Source organism: Antechinus flavipes, chromosome 3, assembly GCF_016432865.1.
Source record: "Antechinus flavipes isolate AdamAnt ecotype Samford, QLD, Australia chromosome 3, AdamAnt_v2, whole genome shotgun sequence".
NCBI classification, from domain to species: domain Eukaryota; kingdom Metazoa; phylum Chordata; class Mammalia; order Dasyuromorphia; family Dasyuridae; genus Antechinus; species Antechinus flavipes.
Genome location: NC_067400.1, coordinates 419,810,056 through 419,829,187, shown reverse-complemented (window position 1 = coordinate 419,829,187; position 19,132 = coordinate 419,810,056). Strand labels below are relative to the sequence as shown.

The 19,132-nt window shown below is 33.2% G+C and overlaps 1 protein-coding gene across 3 annotated transcripts in view; it reads left to right on the top strand.

Moving 5' to 3' along the window:
- Positions 1–16,806, top strand: part of DYNC1I2 (dynein cytoplasmic 1 intermediate chain 2) — a 61,059-nt gene extending 44,253 nt beyond the window's left edge. For all 3 annotated transcript variants that reach the window (XM_051991076.1, XM_051991074.1, XM_051991075.1), the window contains 10 exons: positions 183–345; positions 473–572; positions 1,083–1,208; positions 2,136–2,282; positions 2,657–2,770; positions 3,007–3,140; positions 4,035–4,179; positions 11,525–11,665; positions 13,755–13,880; positions 16,149–16,806. In XM_051991076.1, coding sequence (XP_051847036.1) covers positions 183–345; positions 473–572; positions 1,083–1,208; positions 2,136–2,282; positions 2,657–2,770; positions 3,007–3,140; positions 4,035–4,179; positions 11,525–11,665; positions 13,755–13,880; positions 16,149–16,262 — 1,310 coding nt within the window. In that variant the 3' untranslated portion in view covers positions 16,263–16,806. The remainder of the gene's footprint in view (positions 1–182; positions 346–472; positions 573–1,082; positions 1,209–2,135; positions 2,283–2,656; positions 2,771–3,006; positions 3,141–4,034; positions 4,180–11,524; positions 11,666–13,754; positions 13,881–16,148) is intronic.
- The last annotated feature ends 2,326 nt before the right edge of the window (positions 16,807–19,132 follow it).

Sequence of the window (19,132 nt, the reverse complement as noted above, 5' to 3'; positions counted from 1 at the left end):
TTTTAAATTGAATACATTTCATTGGAATTTACTTTTGTTCATATATTTACATAAGAGAACAATTTTATTGTACAACAAAAGGGTCTGTTTTTTAAAAAAGGGTATTCAATGAGTAAGAGTTGGTTTATAAGTGATTTATCAGTTATAAGTAAATCTACTAGAAAGAAATATTTGTTTTCCAGTCCCCCCTCATGAGCTCACTGAAGAGGAAAAACAACAGATCCTGCACTCTGAAGAGTTTCTGAGTTTCTTTGATCATTCCACGAGAATTGTAGAAAGAGCTCTTTCTGAGCAGATTAACATCTTCTTTGACTACAGTGGGAGAGATTTGGAAGATAAAGAAGGGTAATATTTAGTTGCTAAGATCTGTGGTATGATGAGAGTTGAGTTATTATAAATGAAAAAGTCTTTTATAAGTTCTTGTCCTTTATGTTTGGGATTTTTTTTTTTTTTTTTTTTTTTGTAATTCCAGAGAAATTCAAGCAGGTGCTAAACTGTCCTTAAATAGGCAGTTTTTTGATGAACGTTGGTCAAAGCATCGTGTTGTTAGTTGCCTGGATTGGTCATCTCAGGTAAAATAGAACACAAATAATATTTAATAATTAAATCACATTTCATTTTGCACAAATTAAGCTGCATTACTGGAAGGCATAAAAGACCATTGCTGATTTATTAAAATAATTCTCAGACAAAGTTCTAGAATACTCATTCATTTTATTTTCTGGACTTAGGAAGAAAGAATAAAAACTTCAATCCTTTGGGAAAATAATCCAGGGTAAAAGTTAGTTGGATACCAATTTTACTGATTTTAATAAACCATAAGACAGTGCAATACATAATGTATGTTTAAATAAAATATTATTCTACCATAAAAACAGACTTTAAACTTTATTTATATACTTATTTGCTTATAAATGTAATCAGATACTGTACTTGAACATAAAAGTAGTACTTTCAGAGGAGAGAGAACAGATATTTTTAGTTTCAAATTAGTTTAGTAGTGAAAATTAAAGGAGTTAGAACATAAAATTGTTTTCATTAATGTAAGTTTTTTTTTTTTCCATCTCATTTCTTGTGACCAGTACCCAGAATTGCTCGTGGCCTCCTATAACAACAATGAAGATGCTCCTCATGAGCCCGATGGGGTGGCTCTTGTGTGGAATATGAAATACAAAAAAACTACCCCAGAGTACGTGTTTCACTGCCAGGTAGGATGTGAGAAATTGTGTTTTCCCCATGTTGAACTTTCATTGACGAATTTACAAATGCCCTTTTTCTTCTTGTCAACATGATGATTTCATTGGGTTGGCATTTACTAAACCACATGTATTTGCAAACAGATGTTGACTGAAAATTAAGAATTAGTTCAAAATAGTCTTCCCTTTGTAGCATTTGTGACATTTTTCATATTGTTTAATCACACCTACACTGCCCTTTGATGTTGTTTTTCCTTTATACTAATTGATTATATGAAAGGAAAGCTTTTATAAAATGCTTTTACCATGGGAAGTTTCTCATGAACAGTTTTACTGAATATATAATTAGACTATTGGCCCACTGAATTACTTATACATGGCCTGAGGAGTTGGAACTAGATAGTTTTAAGTAGAAACATATGTTTAAAGTAGGAAACAGATGCAGATTTTAAAAATGAATTTAGTAGAAAGGTAAAATTTGCAAATCTTTGCTGTTTGCAACAAGACAAATTCTTTTCATAATGTCATAATTCTGAAAAATCACTTAACTGACTCAAAACTAGCATATAATCTGATCCTGTCAGATTACTGTCAAGATAAAGTGTGGAGCTAATTATCTTACAATTTGATATATAATGATGTGAATTTTTTTTACTTCAGAAATTACTTCTTTATATGTATGTAAAATGTTATATTTAATTCCCTTTTCTCTACAGCATTCTCTTAGAGAAAGAATATTCTAAAGAGAAAAGCAAAAACTTTTCCAGACCAAATATAAATGTGAAATATTATAATGAAATAAGCCATTAAATTGACTTAATTAAAAAATTTACTCAAAAAACAAAACAAAGAAAATGTTTACTTTATTTCTGTAAACTGTTATATTTTTCCCTTCTTTTAATTCTTTGATATAAAATTTTCACCATTTTTTATTTTCAGTCAGCTGTAATGTCGGCTACGTTTGCAAAATTTCATCCAAATCTAGTTGTTGGTGGTACGTATTCAGGTCAAATTGTATTGTGGGATAATCGAAGTAATAAGAGAACCCCGGTCCAGAGAACTCCACTTTCAGCTGCTGCACATACGGTAAAGAGATAAAATATCTTCTACAAGATTTTTCACTTCTTAGTGTGAGGTACTTAGTAATATTTATCAGAGTCTTCTAGAATAAGCATTCTTTCCTGTATGGATTCATCAGCATTCAGTAACCATATTTCATTAGATACTATGAAAAAATCTATTTTTACTAGAAGTCTTTTTCCCTTCCAAGACAGTACTTTTTCTTAAGTGTATAGAGATTTTAAAAAGAGCAAAGCTGTTCATATTAAAGATGCTATAGAAATAGATTAGGATGGTTTGGTCTAATGGCGAATACCTGTAATTGATTCTTAGTTAGAAAGTTTGAGGTTTTGTTTTTAAAATAATCCTTTTAAATTCCTTTTGCTTTGTATTCCCTTTAGCACCCTGTATATTGTGTGAATGTAGTTGGAACTCAAAATGCTCACAATTTGATTAGCATCTCTACTGATGGAAAAATTTGCTCATGGAGTTTGGACATGCTTTCCCATCCACAGGTAGAGTTCACTTGTGAAAATCTAGAACTGTGGCTAGTTATTTATAGCTCTATGAAAAGGCATGATCTAAAAAATATATATGTATGTATGTATGGGTGTGTGTGTATATACCATAGCTTATATTTAATGCAAATTCATAATATTTAATTTCAGTGTCCTAAAATTTGCAGATCAGAAAAACCTTTTTTTAAGTCACTGTTAATTGTCTAAATAATTCCTCATATTTTTCTCTACAGGATAGCATGGAGTTGGTTCATAAGCAGTCCAAAGCTGTAGCTGTCACTTCTATGTCCTTCCCTGTTGGAGATGTCAACAACTTTGTTGTTGGAAGTGAAGAAGGCTCTGTATACACAGCTTGTCGCCATGGCAGGTGATTAGAAACTTTTAAATTATTGTTTATTTTTAAAGTTTCAATGCTTACAAAGATTCTTCCTTATAACCATATTTAAACTAACTATATCCCCTTTTTAGTAGGAATTTGCATGGAACTATTCACTCTGTGTGAAAAAACCATTATTTTTAAACTCACAAAATAGAAACTTTCACACCAAAAGGAAAATGATGGATTGTTTTCCCCTTTATGTTACAAATGATAAGATATGGATAAAGGTTTTATTTTGCTGTTACGTTTCCCCTATATATAAATGTGATAGATGTTATTCCTAGAACTGACCCTTCAGATATACATAAAAAGGTAAAAATTGCCAGCTGTATTTCAGTCACTGTTTATTTGAATTTGAACTTTATCCTAGTCTTCCTGATAATTGTACAGTAACATCACGCACACGTCTTCAATTGACTTGTATTTCTCCTGCTGTTCCATCTGTTTTGAAATTGTCTAGTTCTACCTTATCAATTTCTTCCTTAAATAAAATTGAGTATCTGGGTTTCATCTCAAACACAGATCACCTTCACTTCAAAGCTCTTAGGTTTAAAAGTAGCCAAAATTATATCCCTTCTGTGTAGCATTTCTTTGCCTTTCACTATTCCATCAATTCAAGTATTGTGCTATTGGGGGTATGTTGTCAGTACTTTAATGTTTATGATTCCAAATTTTACTTATAGCTTTAGAAGAATTGTTAAATCTGGACAGGGTAACATCCAGTATCAGTAATGTTGCCCTTTTCCTAGAATTATTTTAGTGTGTCATGCCCATAATAAGTTTGAACAACTGTGACAGAGCTTGATATTTAAATATATGTATATTATCTGTTTATAGAAACAGCAAAGAGATAAACCTGATTGCTTTTGTTTTGTATAACAGCAAGGCTGGAATCAGTGAGATGTTTGAAGGACATCAAGGACCAATAACTGGTATTCATTGCCATGCAGCTGTTGGAGCTGTGGATTTCTCACATCTTTTTGTAACTTCCTCATTTGACTGGACAGTGAAACTTTGGACAACCAAGGTACCGAAAATGTTTTCTGGTCATTTTCTCAAAGTTTTGACACAAGGTGGTGCTCTAATATAAGACACATAGAAAAAAAATTAAACCCTCAGATTGTTTGGGAATATTCATTTGTGCAATCAGTTTAGATTAAGATCAAACACGATATGTTATATGTTGTATAGTTTGCATTTTTTTTCTTAGTAGTATGCTGAGCAAATCTAGTAATACCAAATTTATCTAGACATCCAGTTTTTGATGACCTTCACATTCAAAAATATTGCTCTGTGAAAGACTTATGAGCACCCAGAAGCGATGTCCCAAAGCCCCTCATTCAAGCTCTATGCTTTGCTGCATAGAATAGACCTTTATCAGAATCTTTTGGTTTTTATTTAGCACAAAATTCTTTACAAATTTCTTCAGCTAATTTCATAATCCATATCACATTAAATTCCTCAAACAAGAAAGAGTGTGGACTATTGGGACAGTTAAAACAATAATAGCAAGTGCCAATTGCCAGTGAAGGACAAAAGGGAAAAAACCCCAAACTGTACACACCTACATCATATTATTTAAACATAGAATGATAGTGGTTATTTATAATCAGGATTATGAATCATCAAGAAAAGACTGAATTGTATTTTAAGATATTTTAGAGAGTTTTACATCCTAAATGGCTAAAATAAGCAAAGGTTGCTATTACTTTCTTCAAGAACCTAATAGTTTATGATTTAAAAATTACTTTTTTTTACAATAACTAATTAAGATAAGTGTGAAACTGAGGTAAAGTATAATTTAACCAGATTACACACATAGTAACCAGGAAAGCCAAAGTGTGAATTTAGGCCTCTCCAAGGATGATGTTGTTTTATGGAAGGATGAGAGAGGAAAGAAAGAAGCCCGGGGGGAGGAAAGGGGGAGGAAAGAAGAAAGAAAGGATTATTAAGGGTCTATCATATGATGAATACTCTACAAGTATCTGTACACATTTGGTCCTCACATCAACCCTGGGAGGTAGGTGCTTACTATCTTCCTTTTTTAGTTGAAGAAACTGAGGCAGGCAGAGGTTAATTGATTTGCTCAGGGTCACAGAGCAAGTAAATATCTCAGGATGGATTTTAACTTAGCTCTTCCTGACTCCAGGCCTAGTGCTATAGCCACATGCCATCTAGTTGCATCTAGTTCTGCCCTTTTTTCTTCTTCACTAACAAGTGCCAGAGGTAAAACATTCAGTGGAACACTATTGCCCTTTATTGACTCTTTTCATCTAATTCAGAAATTAGTTTTGAAATCTTCAGTTATAGTAATATGTCCAGGTTTGACCTTCACTATCATAGACATTAATGTGTTTTCCAAGGCCATCTCTTCCTTTCAATTTAGCTTCTTGGATGAATTAGTTGACTTTCAAAATTCCATGGTTTCATATCTCTTCACTGTGTATTGGTCATTAATTTGAGTCCTTCAATTTTCCCCATCTTCAACAGCACTAGTTCTAATGTTGGAAATGTCTAATTGGTCCATCACTTTAAGCAGGACATGATCTTACCTTTGAGAACATGTCAGGGTTCTGTTTCTGATGTGCTACCTGAGATATTTAACATTTTTCCAATATGGAACTATGTCCTCTGTAGGCAGTACAACAGAGCTTTTCTCCTGTTCTTTTTTTGTAGCAGGCTAAGCTGAAGAAGAATTCCCCAATTCAGCAAACATTTTTGAGGAGTGGTGTAAAAAGGATTCATCTTTAAGTACAGATTGAATTAGAGAGCCTCTGATATAATTCCTAACTCTGAGATTAAGGAATTGTTCCTGTAGCTTTCCAGACCTGTACCATACAAAGAGATAACAGCACTACAAGATAGATGTGAATATCTATTTCTTCATATCTTTTTTCCTTTTACTTTGTCACAAAGTCTCCATACATCTCTTCCTTCAAGCTCTCCATGAGGCTTTTTACTTATTTGACTACATAGCATGCTTTCTCTCATAAACAAACTATTCTAGTTTATTTTTTGTTATGAAAAGGCTTCCTTGTGATAGATCAAAGATTGTTCAGTCTGCTATTGATTCGTAAACCCAGCTCGATGTTTTTGAATAACTTATGTGCTTTAATAACCACATTCCATTCCTAAGGATTGCCCTAACCGCTTACTGCTCTCCTGTCTTAGTGTAGCCCAGGGAGTTGGAACCAAGTATTATATCGTATATTTTCACATTAACTCCAAAAAATATTAAGGGTTCAACTATTCTGCATATGCAGTTTCACATAATATACAAAGTTCTACTTTGTACAAGAGGAGGAAAGCATTAGTTATGTATGAATGACAACATTATCTCTTCTTTTTAAAATGCCTGAAGAACAACCTTGTGAGTAAATATTTGAATTTTGATTCTCAGCTTAATTCCAGGATTTATTATTTTGATTGTATAATTAATTATCCTTTCTCATTATTTAACCTAGTAATATCAATTTCCACCCTCCTTAACAAGGAGGAATAATTTGCTGCTAATTTGCTTTTTAAAAACAGAACTTCATGCTAGACTTTCATAACTAGTGCTTTCAACTTCATGCATTTAACAAACATTGAATACTTCATATGTCCTCCAACAATAAGGACATAATATCATTCAACACCTCTTCTTTTAAGAGCTTGATCACCCAAGACAGTTTTCATTATTCAAATTTAAGCTTGGAGAAACTGGGAGGACTAGACATCCTGTTCTGTTGAAACTTTGTGTCCTGAAAAGTCTGGCATGGTCCCAGCATCAAAACAAGATTTCCTGCACTCCCTCACTCTTCCCACATACTCTTTTTTCTTTTTCTGCTTCTTCTTTCTCCAAGTCTTCTATAATCCCTGGAAATCTCAATTTGGCTCTGTGTCTAATTTGGTCTAAAGTAGTTGTGCTTGTATAGCCAGGCTCTAATCTCTGCCTAGTCAGGAAATTTATAAAGCAGTTGCACAGTCCTAGATCATCTATTTGTTTTCATTACTTCTTTGTCCTAACACAGTTACTTGGGTGTTTTCAATAATGCGAATAAACAGCAAAAGCCTAATTCATTTGGGCCAAAAATTGGTCCTTAAATTAAAGTTTAAAGACCAAGAAATTATCTCTTGATATGTGGATATGTGTAGTCTAAAGATAGTCTTTCTGATAAAACTCTCCTCCTAATCTCCATTAAATACTGAACTGGAAGCTAGGAAGCAAAAAATACTGATGATTCTAACTTCTTGTGAGAATAAGAGCTTCTCAAAAAAATTTTACTTGTAAAAATGGTGACTATTTCAGAGCTCTGTCCTAACTGGGTCATGCCTGTTGTCATTAAAACACGGCTCACTTTGGCGGGAAAGAAATCTTTAGTGTATCTACAAAACATTTCAGTCTCTGAATAAGACCTTTAATAAAAGATCTATCTTAAAGCTGACTGATCTGACATTTTTTGGTACTTATTAACTGCTTAGAATGTTGGTTCTCAGAATTTCTTATTTGGCAGTATTCATAATTTCTCGTGTCTCTTGTGACCCCTTTCATATTAAGAACAAACAAACATAAAACCACACCTCATCTGGGTACCTTTCTCAAAGCAGCTATTTCAGAGTTAGATGAGTAGGATCAGAGAACCTTCTCTAGTGAGCCTTTATCAAGCATTTACTATGTGTCAGGCAGGATGGAAGACACTGGGGACACAAAAAAGGAAATAATCCTTGCCATCAAGGACCTTACAGGCTACTGGGTGGAAACATGTACACAAATAAATACAAAATATATACAACATAAATTTAAAGTAATTTCTGAAAGGTAGTAAGAACACTAATAACTGATAGAGGAAGGCTTTTCAGGAAGGGCTTCTGTACATTGCACTTGAATGAATGGAGAACTGCTTGTTAAGCAATACCATGTGTCAAGCACTGAGCTAAGCTCTTGGCATGTGATTACAAAAACAGCCCTGTCTTCAAGGAGCTATATTCTTATGTAGGTAACAATATACTTGTGAGAGTGGGTCCTCTAGAAAACAGATTGACACATTCTATCCAAGACGTTGATTTCATAATAGATCATGATTTCAGCAGTGAAAAATGGGTGGGGCAGAAGAGGGAACAGTATGTGTGGTGGTATAGTGGGAAAAGAGATGAGGGGACAGAGGTGAGTGAAGTGAGATATGTGATTAGGACTTTCCTTAAATATTAGTCTGGGAGAGTCAGTCACCAGTTAGGCAGTGGGACTGTTGGGTGGAAGAGATGGGTCACAAAGGAAGTTAGAGATTCTAAGAAGCCGAGGTGACAAAGAGAGATCATTACATGCACACCTGGCAATCTGTTCAAAGGCATCCAGGTGAAGATGCAATGTCAAATATAAGGAGCAGCAACTGCATTTTGGCTAGAATATCTAGTACATATATGAGGATTGGGAGGTGGAATTACTGTGAAGTCATTCTAGAAATATAGGTTGCAGCCAAATTCTGAAGGCCTTTTAATGTCAAACAGAGAAGTTTATATTTTCTCCTGAAGGTAATAGAGCCACAGGAGCTTCTGAAACAGAGATGTCCCCTGCTCAGGCTTGTGTTTCAGGAATACCAATTTGAAAATCATCTGGAAGATAGATTGAGAGGAGAGAAACTGGACACAAAAGATCCAAGTAAGAGACTGTTGCACCAGTCTAGGCAAAAATTAATGAGAGCCTGAAGTCAGGCATTGGCCATGATAGTATAGAGAAGGTGTGGATGTGAGAGATATTGGCTATGGAAAGTGAATGAGAGTAAAGAATTGAAGGTGACTCTTTGATTACAAATCTTTGAGGCTGAAGAATAATGCAGCACTTAACAGAAATCTAAAAAAAAAAAAAGGTCAGATGAGCGGATATAGGGCATTTTTGACCTCTATTTTGGACTTGCTGAGTTTGAGATACTTATGGAATGACTTTGGGTGACCAGCAGACTTTTGGTGATGGGGCACTTGAGTTTAAGAGGGAAATAGGGGCTATAAATGGAGATAAATGGATAAATAGAGCCGTTAACTGCTAAGGGATCAATAAATTCAAAGGGATAATCTCTTTGCATTTCTTTAGAACTACCACCTAACTACTTCTTTGAGTATATGACTTAAAAATACATCTAAAATTGCTCAGTTTTTCTAGACCTGCATTTTTCTCTTTAAGAGAAATCATTTATACATTCACTTAATGGTAATCAACTTTCATATAGCACTGTATGTTTTATTGAGTACTTTCTATGCATTATCTCATTTGTTCCTCAAAAGAACCTTGTGAGGGAGGTAACAGGAATTATTATCTATGTATTTATAGATGAGGAACTAGAGACAGAGAAGTTGTGACTTGTCATGGGCACATAGAAAGTGTCATTGGACTGGATTCCAACCAAGCCTCTCCTTATTCCGAGTCAAGCATTCTTTTGTGCTTCCATGAAATGAAATTTATTTTTTTTCCTTAAAAATCATTTAGTCTAATACCTTCATTTTATAGATGCAGGCCACCGAGATTAAATGATTTGTCCAAAGTCCATGAAACAAAAATGTGCCCCACTTCTACCTTTTGATCCTACTTCTACTATCTGGGATTAAGCAGAACAACTTTGTTCCTCCTTTTATGTCATAACCCTTCAAATACATAAAGACATCTATAATGTAGATCCTCTTCAGGCTAAGCAATTCTGATTCTTTTAACTGATGCTCACACATGGTCTATAAAACTTACTGACTAGTTGCCCTTTAGAATCACCATTTGTTGATTTCCTTCCTAAAATGTAGCACACAGAACTAAATGTAGTACTCCAAATAGCATTTAACCATGATGCTGGTATCTCCATAATTTTGAAATGATGCCCATATTAAACCAACTGGCCACCACCATCATACTGTTGATTCATTGAGCTTAAAATTCTCTAACCACATCATATTTTTTTTTTAATATGGACTTTCATCTACCTACATCTTCCTTTTCCTTTATTTAGTCAGTTGATTTTGTAAAAAACTCTTGGTTTCCATACAATATTCTAATTCCTGACATTCATTAACTCCTCTGAATTTATAATGCTTATAGTCATGTTAATTCCCTAACCCTCAGCCGTCATTTTATCATTAGTAATATACAGCCTCATGTTGTTTATTGCTGTTTCACATATTAGTCTTATCATTCACCTAAATTATAAGTTGCCTGAAGACAAGAACAATGTTTCATTTTAGTATCTTCCATTTTATTTACTGTAATACAGAGCATGTGAAAGGTATTTAGTAAAAACTCTGGCTAATCCTAAACTAATTTTTGAAATGAATTTTACTGGGTCAAAAAAGACCTTAGAGATCATTTAATTCAGCTCCCCTAGTTTTGTAAATGAGAAAACTGAGCCCCAGAAGATTAAGCTGCCTGTCTAAGGTGATAAAGCCAAGAAGTGGCAATTGTAGAACTTTAAAACACAGGAGTCCTGATTCAGTCCATTTTTCTTTCCACTCTAGTTATACTGTATTTCAGTGCACTTTTATTCTTCTAAAGTTATCTGAAGGTCTTCATGAAATCTTAATTTATCTCCAAGAGGTAGCATATGATATAGTGGAATTATCATGAGATAAATTTAATAGAATATTATTATATAGTAGAAATAAAATAATTCTGAATATGACACAGTCTGAGAAAGCAGAGCTGTTTTGTAAAACAACTCTGAGAGACTTTGGAGTTCTGCTCAATTTAGTGAGCAGTCAGGACTCCAGAAAAACTAATTATAGAGTTTGCTTCCTACCTTTTAGAAGAAAAATGATGATTAAAGGTATAAAAAAAGAGATATAGATGTAGCCAATAAAGCAATTTATTTAGCTTGAATATACTTTGGTCACAAGAATGGGGTTCATTTATATTGGAAGGAGGGGGGAAATTTGTAAATAACGAGAATTGAGCATTAAAAAAAAATCATTGATGAAATATTAAAAATATAAGAAGAGCGCCAAAAAAAGTTCAGAAGGTTATGTCCTAAAGATTCATTACCCTATAGTCAATCTTCTGATCATAAACTGCTATGAACTTATCTGCTCTGGTTTTTAGACAGCAGGCATTAGTCTCACAAATCCAAACTCAGATTCTCTCCAACTTGGTAAAATTGTCTAGAGCTTCTGCTTTATTAGCATAAGTATCAGGAATCCATGGTCACATCTTCTCTATGATGAGGCATCAGTAGGACTTCAGTAGATTTTAAAAAGTAATCCAGAGCCTTATAATCTTACTCTTAATCCATAGCCACTATTATGGTAGCATAAAACATAAGAATAGTATTTTTTTGCATATTATTTTTTATCATATAAAATATTTTCACAGCTTCTTGATGAATATATTTTTTGTTTTGCTAAAATCAACTCTTCCATTTCAGAATAACAAACCTTTATATTCATTTGAAGACAATTCAGATTATGTTTATGATGTGATGTGGTCGCCCACCCACCCTGCCCTGTTTGCTTGTGTGGATGGCATGGGGAGACTGGATCTATGGAATCTCAACAATGACACAGAGGTGAGCAACAAAATGATAAAAATTGCACTGGAAAACAGAAAATTGGAGATTTATTGAATAATTTGTGAAATTCCCTTCATCCCAAGGAATGTAAAAGGGGCTTTGTGATTGCAGTTTCATCACAAAGAAGCCAAATAAGCTTCGTACACTAAATAAAAAAGTACCTGCTGTGAAGAACTGAGAGAAGGAGTAATGTTGGCCAAGAACACTGGGGACTTTCCTTTGATTTCTCTAAAAGACTATCATGTCTCTAATGCCCTGGCAAAGTCTCCATTCACAAGGCAACTGGAGTACTTTACACTAGGATACAGAAGTTTGATAGTTGCCAATAGCTGATATATGTTAACCTTAATTCTGAGTTTCAAAAGTAGCTTTTAGCCTTTCTATTAAAATTATGTATTATTCATAGACTGCTAGCTAGGCCTTATTTGTCTTTGACTGAAATGTCTTTTTAATAAGTAATTGAAAACAGTATTATTTTTATCTTGAAATGAAAAGGAAAAAAAATCACCAAAACTCCCAATTTATATGCTAGAATTTACCATGAAATCTAACCATAAATGTGATTTCCTTTGCTTTTTTTCCTCTCAAATTATAGCCATATGTAGTTTAAGGGCTGAAGAAAAGCTTATGGTTTTCTTAAACCATATCACTATATAGTAATGTAGTGATGTTATAGCGTGAGTACTAAATGTTAGCCCTGCCACCAAGAGCAAAGCTTTTTATACTGTTTTTGTACTGTACAAATTATGTACATAGCCCAGTCCCTTGCATGTTCTCACCTATTCTGAGGGCTTCTCTTTATGACTAGTGATTTAATTTCTGGGCCTTTTAAGTTTTAATTGTTTTTCCTTCCCTAGAGCTAGGGGGTTATTCATAGGCAAGAGGAGAATAACTTGAGGATTCTAATAATCTCTAATGATATAGAGAATTATTCATGGTGATTATAATAATAATCCATTTATAGAACACTTTATGGCTTATCAAGCACTTTCTGTACTATGAAAATTAGAAAGTAGTAATTAACAGAGGAGTATAAACCATTGCTTATAATTGTATCATAGTTTTCCAGATTTGGGACTGGAGAGGACCTTAGAGGTGATCTTGTCAAAACCCCTGTTTTTTCATCTTTTTTTTTCCCCATTAAGATGTGAAAGCTGAGGCTCAGATATTTTGAGTTACTTACTTTTAAGTTTCTTAGCATAATCTTAACACTGTATCCTTAGCATCTTTAACCAGACAGCTTTGGAAATTTTCGGAATCATTTTAAAATATAGGCCATTTATATTATATAGTACAATAAAATTTAGAGAAGTAGCACTAATTTTGTTTATTTAAACATCACATTTGGAAGAGAATTACAAATATTTGCATTTTGTTTGTCATTAGATTCCTGTTTTAAGTGCGATTTTTAATATAAGAAGATTTTTGAGGAAATCAAGCATTCTTCATAGTTTGATGAAAAAGTCCCTTGTTGTCATGTGCCGATAGAATAAGGCAGTGGTCAGAAGGGAAGAAGTTTTGTTATTCCCATCGATTGGTGTCTTTTGTCATGATAGCAGCATGTCCTATTGCTTTAGTTAATTCATTGACCCCTCTGTGGAACAAGATGGAATACCACTAGAAGCCTAGGCTGGTGGTTTATAGGAACTGTAGGTTATGGATAATAGAGATGCAAACCACAAAGCCACATTTGTAGTTTAGAATTAAACCATGGTCTTCCTAAAAGGAATTTTGATTATCTATTTTTAAATTGTAATATTTTCTTTAAGAAATTTGAAAAGAGGGGGAACACTTCTTTGATCTTAAAAGAAGACATTTCCTTTAAAGTCAGGTTTTAGATTATAGAAGAATTTTCTGTATAAAGATTTAAATGATTTTCTCAAACTACTCTCAAGGATTGGTTATAATTTCATTCATAAACTAGTATGTCTTGACAGAAACAAATGTTGGAAAAATTCTATATGTTTTTTAATGTTTGTTTTCCAAAACTAGGCAGACTAGAGGAAAGAAGAGTTATACTGTTTTACATCTTTATAGAAATCCTGATGAAACTTTTAACAATGCACTGTATTTTAAATGAATTCAGGTGCCAACTGCAAGCATTTCTGTGGAGGGTAATCCTGCTCTTAATCGTGTGAGATGGACACATTCTGGGAGAGAGATTGCTGTAGGCGATTCTGAAGGACAGATAGTTATATATGACGTGGGAGAGGTATGTGGTTCATTGTTCACAATTCTAACACAAGGACTCGGCTTTCAGGCATTATAGCAAAAATTTTTTGTGAACGTGATTCTGGCATCATGTTGATAGTTTGCTCTTTATAAAACTGGATGTGGTTCAAAGACTAAACAGACCGGTCAGAGTAACGTTTCCCCCCAACTGGCTTATTCTGGACTTACTTGAATTTTCTTTTAAAAATAGATAATGTGGCATTATTGCTGCCACCACTCCCCCTGCCCAGTAGAGTAAGATTTAAAAAGATTCTTTGATAATGTATTTTATTTCTAATAACTAAATATACTACAGTACTAGAAAAATTTATAAAAGGTTAGAACTTTGTTGATAGTAACATAACAGAGATGCTCTTTTGCTCTGTTATTGGTCTCACTCACACCAGGCCATGGTCCAACCAGAATTTTCTTCTGTTTGATTGTCTCAGTAGTAATCAAAATGTTAGCATTATTATTTAGTGATTGTATGAACTGAATGAATTAAGAAACCAGAGATTGATTTTCAAATCATCATGATTGGCATTCAGATTTGGAAAGGTAGAACAATGCTGGCAAAATTTAGTGAATAAAATGTTCTGTCTCTTTTTTTAGGTCTACAATTATTCCATGCCTGAATTTAACAAAATTGGTAGGGAAAGAAAGATTTACATTAGTATCATATATCTTTCACTAAGGAAATAGTATAATCTGATAAATAAAATTTAAACCAATATTAAAGGTTGTCAAAAGATCTAGATTTTAATCTTGTCTTTCTTACTAATTTGAGTCACTAAATTTTGTGAGTCATAAAATAAAACTAGCTTTCCTCTCCACAATGTCCATTCTTTCCTAAACCAAACACAATTTATTTTGATCATTGTCAGATACTCCCATTGAGTTTCCCATCAAGAAGACCGTTATAGGGAAAGAATTAGTAGAAAAATCTCTAAGTACCCACAGTAAAAATTGAGGAAGTGGTAGAAGAATTAGGGAGAGAAGCCAGAGGAAGAAGTAGGAATATAACCTTCATTGGGATATGTGAATATTTCCTTTTCTTCCTTTCCTTCTTCTTCTTATCTCCCTAAACTATTCCTCATATTACAATTTATTTTCACTGAGGCTGACTTCAGCTAAAACTTGATCTCATTAAGATAATTAATGCAATATAAATGATCAATAGTCTTCCTAGCAAGCATTTTAATCCTAATTATCTAATTGCTAAACTTCTAAGGAGCAAAACACACAGGTTTAGCATTCTTTAATGAATATAGCTTACATATCCTCTATCTCTACTATTGGCTCTGTACCACATAAAGTTTAATCATCAGAAGGTAGAGAAAATACATTGATCTATCAAGTATTTTAGAACTACAAGTGCAGAATCTGACAATAAGGAGACTCTCCTGTACTTTGCTACCAAAAAAATTAGTATCGCACCCTCTTTGTCATTTTAACCAGCTCATATTTTTGGGTAGCCCTGATGTTCTAGGGTTGTTCTGCCTCAGAGTTTTATCCTTATGCTTCTTTTGGTAGATTTCAGACTGGTTCTGAGATTCTTTTATGCCTTTTACCCTGAAGTTTTGGAGGAAAGAGAATTTTAGGTTAATGACTTTATCTAAAGGGTGCTTTAGACATTAGGCTATTTTAGAGACAGATACACCATTTGTGGAGTAGCAGCAAATAAGAGTCACAACCTACTCCTTATAATATTATCAAACGTTTTTAATACAGAAACTACTTTTCTCCATAACTAGAAAAAAAATCAGTAGAAATAATATCAATTTATGATATTGCTTTAATAATTCATACCTCAAACAGAAATATAGGGAGTTTTATTATAAACATTAATAGTGTAAAAGACTTGTCTTCATCAATCCCAGTGGTGCTAGAATCACCGTTTAAGAACTACTGTACAAACAGGATGTTGTGAGAATAAAGTAGTTTTTTTTTTAAAAGAAAATCCATAAAGTGCTATGTAGGCATTATATTTACAAAGCATCATTATTATTGTATCTTGTGCTGATGGTGATAATAGAGAAGTCGTTTCTGGTGCTGTCACAACACATTTCACAAACACCATTCTTTTTTTTCCTGTAAATGTTGTAAGTCATTGTTATAGGTCCCTGTGATTATAGAAAGGCCATTCAGGCCAATGATTATTTTTTAGTGGAAAAACTATTTGAAAACAAACAGAAATGATAGTGGGTAAGATGATCTCTTAATTTCTTTCAGCATACACAAAACATTTTCTTTTTTTTTTTTTTAATAGCAAATCGCTGTTCCTCGCAATGATGAATGGGCTCGTTTTGGCCGAACACTAGCAGAAATTAACGCAAACCGAGCTGACGCAGAAGAGGAAGCTGCCACCCGCATACCTGCTTAAATGGGTTTTGTGCTAGTAGTGGATTGGGGACTGATTCTAAGTAGAAATTAAAACTCATAGCATGCTTCTGTCTAAAGGGAATTAAAGGGTGATCTTGTGGATTAAACTATGGACTTAAAACATGCAAAGCTCTTTAACGCAAAAAATTCTTGCAGTGTCACTTTTTATATTCATATTGTTATTGGATTTGTGTAATTTTTAATACAAATTACTTTTACAATATGCAATTTTTTTCTGAATACTTACACAGGCATATATTTGCTATGTTAGTATCTTGAACTTTTTCCAATCTGTAACAGTATACAGTTATTTCTGAAAGGTGTAGATTGCATAAATTCCACATATTTTTCAATAATCACTTCTCTAGGTAAACACAAAATAAGTTAATCTCTGACCACTAATGTGTAAGAACATTGTTTACTGTTAACCATTAAAATGCATGTACCCACTCAAGTTTCATCTTTTTTCTGTCCTTTTTCATAGCTGTGCTTCTTTAAAGTAGTGATAGCTATGGTTACAAATAAAAGAATCAGTCTATGTCAAATCAAGACTTTCATTTTGAGTCACTGCATAAAATTTCAATTTATCAATCACAGTTACACATCCTCTTTGTTTCTATTCTGTTCCAGTAGTTGCTTTCATAATCTTTTACAGAGAATTCTTTGCAAGTACATCATACATTGATATTTGGGGTATGAAAGTGGTCATCTTTTTTTGCTGTATTTCTTCTAACCAGAACATATTTCCAAGAGCAGACAAATCTTGTTTGTGATATAACTATATCTCACTTTCTCTCTCTCTCCCTTTTTTCTCCCCCTCCCCCTTGCATTTTCTATCTCTCTCTTTCTCTAGAAACTCAGCTATTTATAAAATTACCTATTGTAGCTCCCAATTTTTAGATCGATCTCTGTATGGCTAAACATGGATTAGAGGTCTATCTCTCTAGTTTCTTTTTTCTTTTTTTGCTTTTTTTTTTATTATAGCTTTTTATTGACAAAACATATACATGGATAATTTTTCAATATTGACCCTTGCAAAAACTTGTTTCAAATTTTCCCCTGCTTCCCTCCACCCCCTCTCCTAGATGGCAGATAGTCCAATACATGTTAAATATGTTAAATACAATATATGTATATATATTTTATACAGTTGTCTTGCTACACAAGAAACTTTTTGAAATTAAGACTTGAATCAGTTTAATAATTTTAGCAGAAACCATAGAAGATACAACAGATAAAGAAGTCAGATCTTCATTATTGAGAATTTAACTTTGTCATGTTTTTATCCAGGTAGAATTTCTAAAGGCTTGTGCAGCAATCTATATTTAGAGTTGGAGAGGGAACCAAGTTTGAGTATAGTTCTGGGGAATTAACTTTTCTTCTTCATAGTGTTGCCAGTATTTTGATCTGTTCACTTCTGATAGCCTTCTCCCCCAAAAAAGTGAACAGCAAATTAAGAAATGAAATTCAAAAATCTCTCCATTTTTTTCATATTAACAGTTGTCAAAAAATTTGAGAGACATGAAATTACCAAAAGCATACTGCAATGTTTAGGCCAATGAAGGTTTGGCATGTTATATACTTCAAGTGGAGACCTAGCCAAGGACTGTATCTACTGTCCAAGAACAACTTTGTTCAGAGAGACTCATATGAGAAAGTTGGCCCCTGGGTGATGTATATGTTTTGGAAAGTGTTGGGGTTGGGGTATGCAGCAGGCATAGTAACAAGCAAAGATTGTCTCCTGAGATATACAGTGGTTGCCAGATCTGTTAAAAAGAACTACGTTGATGAAATCAGATTCTTGAAATCTTGAAGAAATGACTGGTTATTAAGCTGATTTTGAGGATTTCGTGTGTTTTCACTTCTAATATATTTAGTGGAAGGAACACTAAGCTGAGAGTCAAGGATTTGGTTGCAATCCAGTGCTGATTAAGCTCTGTGACCTAGAGCATGTTACTTCCTATTTACATGTTTTATTTTCCTCTTCTATAAAATGAAAAGCTTAAGTCGGAGATGAACTGAAATTCTTTCCTGATAGACTATCTTAAGATTCTTTCTATTTATTTCCAATTATCATTTCTAATCCTATTAGATTGTGATATTTTTTTCTTTAGCTTACATTTTTTTGAGACATCAAAATATCAATATAACCAAAGGAAGTTTTAAAAATAATACTTGGAAAAGTGAGACATTAGAAAAAATGTCTTCCTTCAGTCACTTGACTAGTTAGAAAAAGCTAAGTTAGAATGTTTTGAGAACTGAATTTCAACCAATCTATCCACAGGTACTTTAATTCATTTGCTATGTATCAGCAATGAGAATTCTTTTCTGATCTAGAAATATAAACTTTTTTTCTTGATTTATCCCTTTAGTTCTGATGCATTTTGAATGGAGAATCAAATGTATTCCTTTCAGTAGTTTTTCTTTAAGCAAAAGTCTGCCTATTATTTGAAGACTTGCCCATTTTGCAATACCATTTTGAAATAATTACTATCCTATTTATATGGAATTTCCTGAACATTTTTGCTCAAAGAATTAGCAAGTTGTTCTTTCTCTATGCTCTGTGGGTTGAAAGTTCTTTGGTCTTTTCTTTTTTCATCTTAGAAAATACCAAATGTTGAGTTCCAAAATAGGCCACTACTTAGCCCTGCTGTCTTTAGTATGACATTTTTATTGGCATGAGAACAATTTTTCTTTGGAAAGCTATCTTATTAACTGATGTGTATTCTTGTACCAACTTTTGCTCAGATATAAAAGATAAGAGAATAAAAGAGCAATTCTTTTTTAGAAAAGACTATATATAATACAAATAAATCCTTTTTCCCTTTCACTTCAATTTTCAAAAGGTGCTTTTAAAAAGTATTAGGTGAT